The 16,723-nt window shown below is 47.2% G+C and overlaps 1 protein-coding gene across 6 annotated transcripts in view; it reads left to right on the top strand.

Moving 5' to 3' along the window:
- BCL9L (BCL9 like) overlaps positions 1-16,131 on the top strand; it is a 174,573-nt gene extending 158,442 nt beyond the window's left edge. For all 6 annotated transcript variants that reach the window (XM_085645877.1, XM_085645878.1, XM_085645875.1 and 3 more), the window contains 2 exons: positions 3,167-3,331; positions 14,406-16,131. In XM_085645877.1, the coding sequence (XP_085502003.1) occupies positions 3,167-3,331; positions 14,406-15,529 (1,289 nt within the window). In that variant the 3' untranslated portion in view covers positions 15,530-16,131. The remainder of the gene's footprint in view (positions 1-3,166; positions 3,332-14,405) is intronic.
- The last annotated feature ends 592 nt before the right edge of the window (positions 16,132-16,723 follow it).

The raw sequence follows: 16,723 nt of genomic DNA, 5'->3' as shown, positions 1-16,723 counted from the left end.
TGAGATGGTCGGCTTTAACCTTGTGCATCGCCTCATCTCCACTGTGAGTCAGCCCCTGCCTTCACGGCCATCCCCACTGTTTACCTGAGTAAGATCTTCAGTTTCGTGCACAACCTGTCATGGGGCTGCGTGGTAATACCCTGTGGTGTGCCCATAAAGGAGGGATATTTTGTGGTACTACCTGAATGGTGGCTTCCCACCTGTACACACTGCACTGTTGTCCATGGGAAATGTCCCTTGCTTTCTTTAATTGTTTAGCAAATGATTGAGATTTCGTTTCCTGTTATTTCTGCTGTGCATTGGACCATGCTTGCCAAGGGGAACATACTTACACTGGAATATTCAGCAGATTCTGTGTTTTTCCTACAGAATAAATCAGTTCTAGAAACCCCTCCCATCCAAAAACGTAGCCCAGCTTCCCCATCCCTCAACAAATGTGGGTCTGTTTGCTGCAGCCTTCTTTACATTTTAATGTTATCTTTCTTTTCATTCACAAACCCAAATTAACTTACCTGTGACCCTGGTTTTGAAGTTTGGTTTCTATTAAAGACTGCATGTTTTGTATCATTTTTAGATCTAATAGATGTATGTGAAAGTATTTCAAACCGTTTTCAAAAACCTGTATCAGTGGAGGGGTTATTTTCGGTATCCAGTCTGTACGGGATCATTGGGTATCCCAAAATGCTCTTCAATTTAGCCCCTTTTGTTGAAACATTTGTTTCAACATTACACTGACACAGCTTGTCACTTCCACCTTGTTTTGAAGAGAAGTAGGTATCCCCTGTGAATCCAAAAGAGTTATTGAGCTACAAACCTTGTGTTGCAGATAAGTAACTTCTTGTGTAGATTGGATCCATATGGATTCACGTGTTTAGCGTAGAGTAGCAAGTGGGACCATATGTAAAGGCGAGATTGATGTTGCAATACCTGAGATGCCTGGCCCACTTCCACAGTTTTTTGCGCATTAGAATCCTAGTACTGGTGCTTCGCAAAGGTTTGCTCAGAACACCATGTGGCAGACGTTCAGCTTTCAGATGATTGAATATTTCCCAGCAGGTATAGCAAAGTCTTTCCCCTTAGAAAATTAGCTTTTGGACTTTCGGGCAATGGCAACAAAATCCTTTGCATGCTTATGCCCACCGAAACACATTTACTACCTTTGACTCACAATTGCATCATGTAACTGGTCCGAAGCCAAATGACATATGTCTTGTGGCTCTATAAGCCATATCTCTGTCAACGTAATAGGTAATAGCTCTTCTTGAATCCAATGTGCATAAAAAGCTTTTAGCTGGTAATTGCAGAGAATGAAAGAATAGAGGCAGAGAAATTGATTTTCTGATGAGAAAATCAGATACTCCTTTGAGCAAAAATGAAGTCAAGGTGGTAGCCTTAGCACACATGTATTCCTATGGAAGACAGTTACAAGTTCATTGTAAAAAAAAAACACTGAGTCCCCACACTGCAAAACTTGCTATTAAACCGTTTATTTACCTGTGAACTGGTGCTATGATTATAATGTTTTTTATTGCAAGTATATGCTACCACATAAATAAGAAAAACTGCTGCTGCTTAAACGTGGTGCCCTAATGCTTGCAATTATGATTTTATATTTAAAAATAAATTAGCCCTTGCATATAATTTTAATACATTTACACAAGGATGATTAAAAAATAAAAATAGATGAAGAGCTGGAAATAAAAAAGCATTAGCTACATAAGATCTAATGCCACTATCCCAGACAATGTGCTGTCACTCAGTTTTAAGAGAACCCATAGCTGAGGTGTGCTGAGCTATTGCCCCATACTCGGGGCCACTGGAATTATGTGGCAAGACAGCATAAAAGTATGCTGCAGGGTTGACAATTATGTGGCAGGAAAAGGCAAATTGTGCGGCATAATGTGGACCAATTTTTTTTAAATAGTATTACTTAATTCGTTTGTAATTTTTATACCTGGTAATACTGTCGTAGACTGTAGGAAACTCCTAGTTCCCAAAGCGAAAGCCTCAGAGGTATTTGGGCAACTCGCCATGAGGCCATGTGTATTTTTATTAATGTTTTTCTACATAAGGCTTTCAGAATATATAAAGTTGTCCTTAGGTCAGATCTAAAATTCAGTGTGGTGTATAAAGCTGTCTGAGTAAAAGGCACAGAGTTTTTGATCATATAATCTGGTGATGTTACACACCTTCCAGCTGTTTATGCACAAAGGATGTTTAAAAAAAAATGTAATCTATTTGAGAGGCTGTGGAGTGTAAAGGTTGTGGATAAATAAGACTTCCATGCAAAAAAATGTGGGTATTTTCCTAAGTGAGAAAACGTGGAATAAAACTTGAGTCGTTTTTATCGCTGGCCCCCTGAAAAGGTTCAAATCAAAAGCAAGGTTTTTGAAATGGCCTTCTGCATAATAGTGTCCTATTCCACGCGGATCACTTACTGCAGAAAGCACCTCAGCACGCGTAAACTCTGAAAAGTGTGACACACGCTCGTTGCATTATAGACCCTGAGAAAGATAGTAAGAACTTGAAGATTCTCCTGTATTCTTATAAGGCAGCAGGAGATTCAGTCCCAGTTTTATCAAAGCAAATCATTCAGAAGAAACAGTTCTATGAGTGTGGACTTCCATTAGAGACCTTTCTTGCGTCCTCATGTCTTATCCTATGAGCAGGTTAGGTTCGATTCCAGGGCGCGTGACCTTGGTGGGTGAAGTGCTATAAGATGTAAAAAGGGAGAGAGATATTTAGAGAATTTTCTAAAGACATTGAGGATCCGGCAGTCTGTTTTGAACGCACTTTCTTATGCCCAGATCCAGGTACGCCTGTTATGAATGTCTCGGTGTGGGGTGAAGTTGATCCCAGTCAGAATGCAGGAGGGTTGGCTTCCAGTTGGGAGGGGGTGGCATCAGGGAATGGGCTGACTCCTAACCAGGAATGCACCCGGTCACAGTGGCAGTGTATTCACTGGCTTTAGGTGTGTTGTACTGGCTCCAAAATGGGGCATGTTCTGCCTCCCAGAGGGCCACAGGGTTATAGATCCCAATGGAGTGTGCGTAGACTGTCATTGGGGTGCTCTGACACCCAGGGGCGCACCTCTTTGGTCACACTGAGGGGCTGGCTGCACAGTCTTAACACACTTTCTCAAGAGGCTTTCCTTGTATCTCTGCAGAGCCCACGCCTTCCCAGAATCCTTTGACTCTGATGATGTCACAGATGTCCAAGTACGCCATGCCCAGCTCAACGCCGCTCTACCACAATGCAATCAAGACCATCGCCACGTCAGACGACGAGCTTCTCCCAGACCGGCCCATGCTACCCCCAGGGAACCTGCAAGGTAGAGGGCACCTACAAACACTCCTCGGGCGGTGGCATTCTACACTGTATATCTTTAGCATCCACTATGCAGAAGAGGGTGGTTATTCTGTAGTGTCTGGATATCTAAAGATGTGATTGTGCACATTGTGATGATCCTACAGAAGAAGCTGCCTTATCATTTGCTGGTTTTGTTTTTTGGGTCCTTGTGCTTTGTTTGGTGTTGGTGGGTAGAATGTCTGTAGAGTTGACGGTGCATGCAGGGCTGATGCTCTGGGTGATGCTGACTTGTTCTCTGCTGTGTTTGTACTGGGGAATGTGTGTGGTGTTGGTGTGTACCGCCGATAGAGATTCTGAGGCATATGGTGCTAATGCTGCGGTTTATGCTATGGTAATGTGTGTGTGTGATCCCTTAAGAAAGGCTTAGAGGGTCAGTTGGTTACTCTCCTCCTGGGACCATGTGAACAAGCTTGCTGGAGAATTTTTCACTAAAGCAACATTGTTGGGAAACAATGCAAAACCTACATGTTTTTATGGCTTCCAAGCATATATTTAGGGTTGGTAAGCGGTTGTGAAGACGCTTGCCACATTGTTTTGATTATGCTATTGAGTTTTGTGTGTTGATAATATGGTTGATAGTTTTGAGTATGTTATCTCGATTTTTGTGCATCACCATTTTGACCAAGATGTGATAATGGCTGCCGTGGCGGATTTAGTCACATTGTGGGTGAATGGGGTGCGAGGTCTCATCTGAAGGGGGTGGGCATCACATAGTTTTGCTGAGAATGTTGATCTGATGGTGAGTGGTAGGACATTTCTCAAATCACCTTCTGAGTGGATCTATCCCTGAGTCACATCTCTGTAGATTATCTTTATTTTCTTTTACTGTTTGTGGAGTTGATCATTTCCATTTCTTAGTGAGTGATGTGTGTTTGACTGCGTGAGCGCCGCTTGATATGTGTTGTTGAAGTTTCAGTGTTCAAGTCTATAAAGTGTATGCTTCTTTGCCCCGAGTCGTATTTTGTTGTGTCCTAAGTTCCTTGGTGATTATCGTGCCACAATGCTGGCTCTTCAGTTGTGTGGCTTGTTTGTACTTGTGAGTTTGCGACGGTCATTTCTGTATTTGCTTCTTTGTGGTGTTTGTATAGAAGTGAGGTGACATGCAGAGGATTAACAGGACAGGAGTGGCAGTGTGCATAGAGCTGATGCTTTGGAAGCGACGGTATTGTTAATTGCTGGGTTTGTTTAGGAAATGTGTGTTATGTTTCGTGTTCAAGTGTGGAGGTTCTGCAGAGTTGATGGTCCTCGTTGTGCTAATGCTGTGGCTGGTAGTTGGTGTGTTTGTATGAGAGTGAGGTGTGTTGTGCTTGTGCTGACCAGTACACTGGCTGCAATGGTACATACATTGCTGATGATGGGGCTGACTTTACATTGTTCATTGCTGTACAAGTATGAGGTTTGTTGTCCTTGTGCTGATATGTAGACTGGCTGCAGTGGCAATGGTACATTCAATGCCAATGCCGTGGCTGTGTCTACTTTGTTCATTGTGGTATAAATATGAGGTTTTGTGCTTGTGCTGATATGTACACTGGCTACAGAGCAGTGATTAAATCCTGTGCTGATGCTGAGACTGACTACTTTGTTTATAGCTCTGCTTGAATAAGGGAAAGGTTTCTTGAGGTTGTGTTGATATGTAGACTATCTGCAGAGAAGGTGGCTGGTGTTCTGATGCTGTGTCTGGCTCTACATTGTTCTTTACTGTGTTTGCATAGGAGGAGATGTGTTTAGTGTCTGCTTTGGTAACAGTGCACATTGTGCTCATACTGCAGGCTTTCCTGCTCTGTTCTTTCGTGTGTCTGTCGGGGACATCAGCAGCGTAGCTACAGTTGGTGCTGCAGGTGCAGTGGCACCAGAGCCCCAAGGGCCTTTTGGACTCTAATACTTGCTGTACTGCACTACCCAACAGAAGTCAAAAGGGACATTTTCCTTGCTTGCACCTGGTTCCATGGAATCCTGGCTACATTACGGGGGAACGTCTGTTGTGTATCTTACTTTGGTGTGTAGAGTGCCTGCAGAGACGATGGTGCCGTCAGTGGTGATGCTACCTTGTTCTTTGTTGTATTTGTATAGCCAAGGGGTGTGTTCTGCCCTGTGTTGGTGTGTAGAGACAGCATAGATTGTTAAGCTTGTGGTGGAGTTACTGCAAGTGCTGCTATACTGTTCCTTGCTGTATTTGTGTAGTGTGCCTTGTTTTGGGCAGGGGTAGAGTGTGATGGTGCATGGAGTGCTGTTGCTGTGGATGAGGTTAACTTGTACTTGGCTCTGTGTGTATTGGGAAAGCTGTGTTGTGTCTTGTCTCAGAATGTAGAATCTGCAGCCATTGTGAGGCAAGTGTTGCTGATGCTGCGGGACATGTTATACAGTAGGGGCCTTATTTACAAGGAATTAAGGCAGTGCGGTGCTGCAAGCCATTTGGCTGTGCCGCGCTTCGTTAATTCCGTTTCAAAGGGATGTGTCATATCTACAACTATATGACGGATCACTTTGCTCTCCCCTGTGCTGATGCACAAGTAGCTGCCATGCGCGGACACAGGCATCTTTGCACCAGAGTGCAAGTGTGCTTGCGTCACGGGGTGATTGTTTTTGTACAGGAAGGTGTCCCTTCCTGCACAAAAACTATCATAAGAGGTGATTTACTCTTCCTGTGCGTGCTGTAGAATGCAGCACGCCTAAAAAGAGGAGAAATTAAAAAATTCTCCTCGTTGTTCTTCCCTACGCCTCCCCTGGCGAGCCGTAGCATTCTGACGCATTTCCAGGTTTACGATTTCTGGTAAGTCTGCAAATGTGGCAGAAGCCATGGGTGTTGCGTGGGAACACCCACAGCAACACCCATGGCACGCCCCTCTCACTCAAAGTGCTGCGTGTAAAGTCGCCATATTTACAAGGACACAAAAAGCTGTGCAGGGTGGTTTTACGTGTCCTTGTAAATATGGGGCAGCAGGTTGCGCCGCCGGTGCGTCACAAAAATATACGCACAAGGGGTTTGTAAATAAGCCCCCAAATGCGTTTGCGCTCCCTTCAGGGCTGAGCTTGTCGCCTCGCTGAGGCTAAGATGATAGCCTGCTGCTCCCTGAGGTGTGTGAACAATCAATCTTAACTCTATCAGAGTTATTTCCTTACAGTCCTGGGGAGTCCTATTCCACAGAGTTATTAACAAAAGCACACTATGTGAGATGGAACTATCTGCAGGACACACTGCACAACAGGGGTTTAGCTGGGACTCTGGAGATAACAGCAACACAAGTCACACAGGGGTGATCTTGGAATCTGTTCGGATTTAACCGCTACACACGCCACACGGGTGAGCTGGGACTCTGTGTGGAGATTACAGCAACACAAGTCACGCAGGAGTGAGCTGGGGCTGTATGCAGAGTTACAGTAACATATATCGCACAGGGGTGAGCCGGCTGCACACAGGAGTTCCATACAAAGCTTACATGAAAAAATAGGGCCTGATTTACTAGGGTAAACGTACACTTTAGTGTAAGTTGGGCATTCGCAAAGGAATTTAACAAGTAGTATCTTTACGTCTGCCTCTTTTCATCTGCGGGATTTCCGCCACGAGTGCTGAGACTCTGCACTTGTAAACATACTACTCGTAAAATTCCTTTGTGGATTGCAAAAAAACTTAAACTGAAGTGTAATTTACCTTTGTGAATCGCACCCATAGAGTGCACAGTGGAGAGAGGTGCTCCCTGTAGAGCTTACAATAACACAAATTATACAGGCACTGGGGTGAGACGCTTCTCCCTTCAGAACCCAACTCATCATTTACACAGAGGATGAGGGAAAGGTCTCATTAGAATTTACAGTAGCACATGTCATATCGGCATCCATGTGAGAGGTCACAAAACACACATTGTAGCTTACAGTAACACTTCATACAGGCATTGAGTGAAATCATTATGGCCAGATGTATGAAACTATTTTTTGTTCGCAAATGGTGAGAATCGCAAAATTCGTCTTCTTGTGAATGGAAAATGGCCTTTCCTTATATATGAAAGGCTTTGGCAATCGCAATTTAGGTAATTGCAAATAGGGAATCGCAATTAGCGAATCCCTAATTCACGTTAGAAGCCTTTGATAAATGCAAACTGTGCATTTAGGAAACGCTATTACCATCAACCTAAAGCTGTTGGTAAATATGTGCAAACTATGAAAAATGCACAAAACGGTGTTTTTCAAAGTGCCAGGTGGCACACACATGCCCCTAGGGCATGTGTGTGCCTTACATGTGCACCTTTTTTTAATGGGCGCTCGGGGGGGGGGCATTGGCCCCCAGGCACCCTTGCTTTTGTATCACCTAATTTGCGATTGCCAATTAGGTAATCGTAATTTAGGTAAAAAGTCCATTCTCACCTTTGATGGAGTCCCTATTACAAATATCGATTCCCTTATTGTGTTTGCGATTTTTATGAAATCGCAATTAGGGAATCGTTAATTCCAGTCTGTTTTGTTACGTTGCATTTTGCGATTCCCAAGTAAAGATTCTGTAAAAATTGCTATTTGAGAATCGCAAAATGCTTTTTTGATACATCTGGCACTATTTTTCCAAAAGAGTGAGTCGCTAATGGACTGAAACAGTGAGAATAAAACGCGAAATTACAGATTGCCACAGATGTTTTATTGCCTGATATGTCATTGTTTGCTTTGTTGGAAAAATGAGCTTTCTGAAGTCACGTAAGACAATCAGTGATGTTGGGCGACTCCCTACTAAACCTTGAATTTCATGTTTGAAAAATAATTGGTCCTGCAGCGCTCTCTAGCGAGGGCTGCTATATTTACTAGTGTCGTTATAATAGTCATGTTTTCTCGGCCTTCTTTCCCCGCTCAGGCACCTCTGAAAGGGAGGGGCTGGTCTCTAATTCAGATCACGGGTCTGGTTGAGTTTGTTGTGCTAGGTGTTTTGGCCGAGGAACAGTATAACATGTAGCTAGGCATGACTGACTGTACACCACCCCTACCACCAATGTTGAGCATGTCGCAAAGGCTGAACGTCCTCTGATTAGGTCTCAGCAGAGGCACTAATGAGTGAAGTGACAACTTCTTCTGTTGTGAGGAGAACGTTCCTCACTAAACAACCCTATGTTCGAGGCATATGAGCTGCAGATTGTACACTTAGCATAGGTCGCCATCTGGTGTTGGGCCCGGATGTTTGCAGTTTGTTTTTCTTCTTGGACCGTCTTTGGAAGTCACGAGTTTGGTGACTCCTCCTTCGGTCCGTACTGCGCATGGGCTTCGGCTCCATCCTCAGATTGTTTTTTTCCGCCATCGGGCTCGGATGTGATCCTTCGTACTCCGGCTTCGAACTTCTACGGTTCCAGCCTCGACGGAAAATCCTCGATTCTTCGAGTTCCTTCATCATCTTCATCTCTCGAAGCGGCACTTTTTCCATCCCGTACATCGACACCGGCCTTCGGGCCCTCCGCGACTCCGGTCCCGGCCGATGGAAAGGACTCCGTTTAAAAAGTGCCCAAAATGTGGGTCTAAATTTCCCCACACCGACCTCCATCAGGTGTGTAACCTTTGCCTCTCTCCGGAACACGAGGCTCGAGACTGCCCCGCCTGCAAGTCTTTTCGATCGAAGAAAACGATCCGAGATCGAAAGGCTCGACGCACCATGGCGCACTCATCCTCGACAGTTCCACCGGACATCTTCGGAGACGACGCCGAAGCTTCGGGGCAGACACACACCGAACTGGGAGAAGACATCGTCAGCGCTTCCGAGGCCGACGACTCCGACCTGGAGGACGTAACACCAGGACAGCGGGCCGTGAGTACAATGCCCCCTCCCAGCCCCGCACCGAAAACCAAAGAGACTCCGGTTACTCCCTCGCCTGCCGGCCTGGGCAAAACCAAAACCAAAGCCTCGATCACCCCACCTTCGGGCCCGGTGTCGAAGCACTCAAAGTCTCACGGCAGCTCGGGATCGAGCCAGCCGACGCCCGGTGCCGATAAACACCACTCGGCACCGAAGCCTGCAAAATCCAGCTCGACTCCGAAACCACCGGTGCCGAAGCCTGGACACTCGGCGCCGACCAAACACAAACAGAAATCGGTCGGCACCGACGCTCCGGCGCCGAAACAGCATTCGACGCCGAAACACACGGAGACCTCCAAAAAGCAGGGCGTACACAGAACATCGAAACCTCCGGTTCCGAAATCGCCGGTGCCGACAGACGACTCGGCGCCATTGGCTCTGTTTACACCAGACCCTTTACAAAAGACTTTGTCCAGAGATCCAAAGACTGGCCTTTTGACTGTGATTACTAAGAAGCGTCGCCTTGAGGCTCCGGCTCCTCCTCCTCCACCCAAAAAGAGGGACTCAGCTACTTCTCCCCTTAGAGTACCCTCCCCACTGCCACCCCCCCTCCCACCACCACCCCCTCCACCTTTACCTCACTACGATCCGGCCCCATCCCCAGACCCGGATGACGGGGACCCGGACAATGACCCAGGGGACGCCCCAATGGATCCCACTCCACCAGGGACCCCAGATCCATGGGAGGATTATAATAACCCTGATGTACCCAATGTACCTCAAGACGACCTATACCCATCAAGGCCGTCTCCTCCAGAGGACTCTTTAGGGTTTCACCATTTAGTGCAGAGAGCAGCACACTACCATGGGGTGGACATGCACACGGAACCAGTGGAAGAAGACTTCCTACTGGATACATTTGATTTACAAGATCGTTCCACTGCTATTTTACCCATGCTTAAGGGTGTCACCAAGCACGCTACAGAGGTATTCAAAGACCCTGTCAGAGCCAGAGTACTAAACCCTAGAATAGAGAAGAAGTACAAGGCGGCACCCACAGACCCTGCATACATCAAGGGCCCTGCTCCTCTAGATTCCCTAGTTGTCTCCACAGCTAGAAAGAGGGCTAACTCCCAATCTTCAGGAGATGCCCCACCACCAGACAAGGAATCTAAACTTCTGGACGCGTCTGGTAAACGCACCGCCTACCAGGCTGCAAACATGTGGCGCATTGCAAATACACAAGCACTGCTTGCGCGATATGATAGAGCACACTATGATGAATTAGAGGCTCTTATGCAGCACCTTCCAGAGAAATACAAACGCCAAGCTCATGACCTGATACAGGAGGGCAAACTAATCACAAACACCTCCATTAAGTGTGCCCTCGATGCAGCAGACACTGCTTCTAGAGCCATAAACACCAGTGTCCTGCTTCGACGCCATGCCTGGCTCAGGATATCAGGGTTCAAGCCTGAGGTCCAGACATCAATACTTAATCACACCTTTGACCAGCAAACACTCTTTGGCCCAAAGGTAGACGAAGCGCTCGAAAAAATGAAGAAAGATACAGACACAGCGAAGTCTATGGGAGCGCTCCAGACCCAAGCCTCTAAGCGTTCCTTTCGACGCTCGTCCTTTCGTGGCACAGGTAGAGGCTCCTCCACCGATAATGCCTCTACCTCCTACAAATCCCCTCCTCAAAATACCTTTTCAAAGGGCAACCAAAGAGGTGGTTACAGAGGCAACAACAATAAGGGCAGGGGCAAAACCAACAATACCCGTTCTGCCACCCCACCCGCACAATGACTCCCCTTCGCTCCCCCCAGACCATTCCACTCCGGTCGGGGGCAGACTACAAGATTTTATCCACGTATGGGAGTCCATAACATCGGACAAATGGGTGACCCAAATCATTCGGTCAGGGTACTGCCTCGAGCTAACATCTACCCCACCCAATATCCCACCAAGGCACCGTCCAATGTCCCAAGAGCATTCCACACTGCTCAAACAAGAGGTACTCTCGCTCCTCCAGAAACACGCCATAGAGCAGGTACCCGACAATCAACGAAATCTAGGGGTCTACTCCCTATATTTCTTAATCCCAAAGAAAGACGAGACCCTCAGACCCATTCTGGATCTCCGGCCTCTAAATGCCTACATACATTCAGACCACTTTCACATGGTCACCTTACAACAAGTCCTCCCACTCCTCTGCCAGGGAGACTTTCTCACAACACTGGATCTGAAAGACGCGTACTTTCACATTCCAATACACCCCTCTCACAGAAAATACCTCAGGTTCGTGGTGGACGGGCAACATTACCAATTCAAGGTTCTCCCCTTCGGGGTCACCACTGCACCACGGGTGTTTACCAAATGCCTAGCAGTAGTAGCAGCACACCTCAGACGTCAACATGTTCACGTCTTCCCTTACTTAGACGACTGGCTCATAAAAGCCGCGTCCTACCACCAATGCGTGCAACATACAAACAGCACCATCCAACTGCTTCATCAGCTAGGCTTCACGGTGAACTACCAAAAGTCCCACCTCATACCATCTCACACAAAGCAATATCTCGGGGCCACCATAGACACCTCAAAAGGTATTGCCTATCCAAACTCAGCCAGAATCACAAGCATTCTAGCCTTACGCAAAATATTCCTTCCTCAACACTCTCTACCAGCAAGAGTGTTTATGAAGCTCATAGGGATGATGGCGTCTTGCATCTTCATAGTGCCCCATGCAAGACTCCACATGCGTCCACTTCAGGAGTGCCTAGCACAACAGTGGAACCAGGCCCAGGGTCAGCTGACGGATCTGGTGTTGGTGGACGGCCGCACACATCACTCTCTGCAGTGGTGGAACACCACAAACCTTTCCAAGGGACGGCCGTTCCTGGACCCGGTTCCCCAAGTGACTCTAACAGCGGACGCATCGCTCTCCGGCTGGGGAGCGCACCTCTTACACCTCACAATGCAAGGTCTATGGACGCCACAGCAAAAAACGCTCCACATCAACCATCTGGAGCTTTTGGCGATCTTTCTAGCCCTAAAATCTTTCCAAAAGCAGATTTCAGGCAAAGCAGTCCTCATTCGCACAGACAACATGACTGCGATGTATTATATACAGAAACAGGGGGGGACACACTCTCCCCAGCTCTCCCGCTTAGCCCAGAGCATATGGAGATGGGCAATTCCCCAAAACATTTTTCTCCTGGCACAACATGTTCCAGGCGTACAAAACACCATAGCAGATCTGCTCAGCAGACAGACTCAACAACTACACGAATGGGAACTGCATCCACAAGTTCTTCACCCATTCTTCCGACAGTGGGGGCATCCTCAAATAGACCTCTTCGCCACCCACGAAAACAAAAAATGCCCAAGCTTCGCCGCCAGATACCCACACCCATTGTCCAAGGGCAATGCGATATGGATGAACTGGTCAGGCAGATTTGCATACGCCTTTCCACCTCTCCCACTAATTCCATTAGTGGTCAGGAAACTACAACAGCACTCCCTCACACTCATTCTGGTAGCTCCGACGTGGGCCAGACAGCCGTGGTACACCACGCTACTACAACTATCAGTGGTACCACATCAAAAACTGCACCTTTCCCCATGCCTCCTAACCCAGAACCATGGAGAAATCAGGCACCCGGACCCAGCTCAGCTCAACCTGGCGATCTGGCTCCTGAAATCTTAGAATTCGGGTACCTTAACCTTCCCCCTGATTGCATGAACATCATCATGGAAGCCAGACGTCCTACCACTAGAGCATGCTATGCCGCAAAGTGGAAAAGATTTGTAATGTACTGCCGTAACAATACAATCAACCCTCTAGATGCATCCATACAACACATCATATGCTATCTGCTCCATCTTCACAGGTGTAACCTGGCGTATTCATCCATACGCCTACACCTAGCAGCGATCGCTGCCTATCTACAAAACAGACAGCATTTGTCACTCTTCAGAGTGCCCGCTATTAAAGCCTTCATGGAAGGCCTCAAACGAGTAATTCCTCCCAGGGCACCACCCTCCCCTGTATGGAATCTAAATTTGGTCCTTACACGACTAATGGGTCCGCCCTTCGAACCAATGCACAAATGTGAGCTACAATTTCTCACCTGGAAAACAGCTTTCCTTGTAGCTATCACTTCCCTTAGAAGGGTTGGTGAAATACAAGCGTTCACCATACAGGAACCTTACATACAAATGCATCACAGCAAGGTCATACTTCGAACTAATCCGAAGTTCCTGCCCAAAGTCATTACCCCCTTCCACCTCAATCAATCAGTGGAATTACCTGTCTTCTTTTCGCAACCCCAATCTGTTGCGGAAAGGGCCTTACACACACTAGATGTGAAAAGAGCGTTGCTATATTACATACAAAGAACGCAACCCTTCAGGAAGACCAAACAGTTGTTCGTTTCCTTTTCTCCACCACATAAAGGCAACCCCATCTCAAAATCAGGGATAGCTAGGTGGATTGTAAAATGCATACAAATTTGCTATCAGAAGGCAAAGAGAACATTATCTGTTCCCCCTAAAGCCCACTCTACAAGAAAGTTAGGGGCTTCTATGGCTTTTCTAGGGAATATACCCTTAGATGACATATGCAAGGCAGCCACATGGTCTACACCGCACACATTCACAAAACACTACTGTGTAGATGTGCATTCCCAGCAGCAAGCTAGGGTGGGCCAGGCTGTACTAAAAACACTCTTTCAAACAGCTGCAACGGATACCGGTGGTCGCCGCTAAGGTTGGGTACTGCTATATAATCTATGCTAAGTGTACAATCTGCAGCTCATATGCCTCGAACGGAATATGCTACTTACCAGTATGCATCTGTTCTTGGCATGTAGAGCTGCAGAGTTGTACACGCCCACCCGCCTCCCCGGCTACCTGTATCCGTTCCAGTCCATCTTATTTAGATACAACACACATGGGTTTCTCACTGTTATTACTACGCTCCATCATTTCCCTGTTGGCGAAAAACAATCTGAGGATGGAGCCGAAGCCCATGCGCAGTACGGACCGAAGGAGGAGTCACCAAACTCGTGACTTCCAAAGACGGTCCAAGAAGAAAAACAAACTGCAAACATCCGGGCCCAACACCAGATGGCGACCTATGCTAAGTGTACAACTCTGCAGCTCTACATGCCAAGAACAGATGCATACTGGTAAGTAGCATATTCCTTACTTCTGCACCTAAAAACTGTGACTTATTCAGAATAAAATGTTTGTTTTTTTCTTCTCTCTACAGGGATGAGCGTCAATGCCAATAACCAATTGCACTTGAACTCTGTGGGGCCCGGCTCGTCACACAGCCCCCTGCACATGGGCATGGGCGGGCAGCAGCCTCTGTCGCACGAGCCACCGGCCCCCATGATGTCATCACCGAACCCAATGGGCTCCAACATTCCAATGCATCCCTCGGGACCAGGGCCGGGGGGGCCCTCTCAAAACCCCCTGATGATTGGGCCTGGACAGCAAGAACATATGGGCCAGCCCTGCTGCCCCGGGGGCCCCAACGGCGGGGGCACCATGATGCCCTCCGGTCAACTGGTCTTCCCTCGTATGCAGCACCCACACGGCTCTATGTCCTCGCCGGTGCCTGGCATGCCCATGGGCCCAGGCGGTGGAGGAGGTGGGGGTCCTGGATTACAGCAACACTACCCCCCTGGCCTCTCGATGCCCCCCGAGGACATGCCCCAGCAGCAGCCCCCTCCTCAGCAGCACCTGATGTCCAAGGGCCACCCTCAGCGGATGCCGGAATCCTACTCTTCCATGCACCCAGGGGTCTCCTCCGTCTTGAACGATGCTGACCTCAGCGAGGTCATCCGGCCCACCCCCACGGGGATCCCGGAGTTCGACCTGTCCAGGATCATCCCTTCCGAGAAGCCCAGCAGCACTTTGCAGTACTTCCCCAAGGGCGGCGGTCAGTCGTCCAAATCGCAGCCTTCCAACCTGCACTTAATGAACTTGCAGAACATGATGGCCGAGCAGCAGCCGACGAGGCCAGGCATGGGCCTTCCAGGACAGCAGGGGGCACAGCGTGCACTCAACATGCCAATGTGCCACCCAGGACAGATGCCCATGATGGGCCGGACAGGCATGCCGCCGCAGCACGGCATGGTGCACCAGGGAATGATGTCCCCCCAGCAAAGCTTGATGGCCCAGCAGAACTTCATGCTGATGCACTCCAAGCAGCGAAATATGCCCGCGGATATGTACTCCCAGGCAGGGCACATGATGTCTCCCCAGGGGCCTCTTATGGGCCCTCCAAGTCAACAGAACATGATGCTCACCCATCAAATGAGGCAAAGAAGCGTCTCCCTTGATGCGTACATCCCTGGTCCAGGAGGCATGACAAATTTGCCTTTTTAAGCCGCTTCCTCGTGCTTTTTGATTGTAAAGTTATCTTTATTTTATTATTTTTTTACTTTTTTGAAGGGGCATGTTCATCACAGATGGCAGGGCAGGAATGTCTTTAATAGCCGCGTAAGCCTCTGAACCATGGGAGAGGTAGAGGACACCAAGAAAAAAATGAGTGCAGTAAAATTTGATGTGAAATTAAAAAAAAAAGTAATTTTTAATTTTTTTAATGAAATCTCAGCAAAAAAAAAACAAGACTTCCAAAAAAGTGAAAATTGTTTCCCCCCTTTGTTTATCTCCCTGGTGTATGCGTGAGAGTGTGGGCGTGTCTGGGGGAGTGCCTGTGAGTTTTGAAGCAACCAAAAAAGCAAAAAGCATATGAATGCCCATGATATGACTTTTTTGTATGCTATAAACCGGTCTGCTGGTTATTTGTTACCGGTTTTCATTGTTCTCTGCATTTCTGTGCTTTGAAGAGAAACCTTAAAATATGTTTTTAAGCTTGTAGGATGCAAGGGATATGTGTAGGGCGTGGTCAAATGAGAGTGTATTTATTAAGTTAATAAATGATGAACAGCTGGAGACGCATGGGTAATATAAGTCCCACTCACTCACGAGAATCTCTTTGGGTCTTATCTCCCTGGCTTTACAAAATAATGTCCTTGCTGCTAAGGGGACCGATAAGATTGAGTATCAATTCTTAACTAGCTTCACCCCTAGTTCTAAATTGTTCCTAATTATGAAGTGTTCAGAATTTTTTTTAAATATCTTTTTGTGTGTTCCTGCTTTGGGCTTTCTTACATTTGTCTCACAATATCTGTTTCCTTTCAGCTTGACAATTCACATTGAAGACCGCTGTAGCGACTGATAGAAGAATCCTTGTCTATCAGGACTGCTTATGTCGAACTTAGGCAGTGCCACTTAACGACAGGGCATGTTTTCTCAATTATTTTTGGTTTCTTTGTAAAATTAGGGAATGGAGTTTCATATTTCAATATCTTTTTCGAAGTTCTATTTTGTCCTTTCTACTGTTGTATTCAGGTAGGATTCTTACATATAATGACCACCGGTCAATCTCTTCTCCACCATGTTTGCTGGAATCCAGGATGCCACCTGCTGGAGGGGCATAGCCAAGCACCAGAGGAAGATACACACTGAATTGAAGCTGATGGCTGACATTTTCACGATCCCGACGTTTTCGGAGAC

The sequence above is a fragment of the Triturus cristatus genome, chromosome 3_1 (genome assembly GCF_964204655.1).
Source record: "Triturus cristatus chromosome 3_1, aTriCri1.1, whole genome shotgun sequence".
Taxonomy (NCBI): Eukaryota; Metazoa; Chordata; class Amphibia; order Caudata; family Salamandridae; genus Triturus; species Triturus cristatus.
Note: the sequence above shows the minus strand (reverse complement) of the source record. Positions and strands in the feature narration are given on the sequence as shown.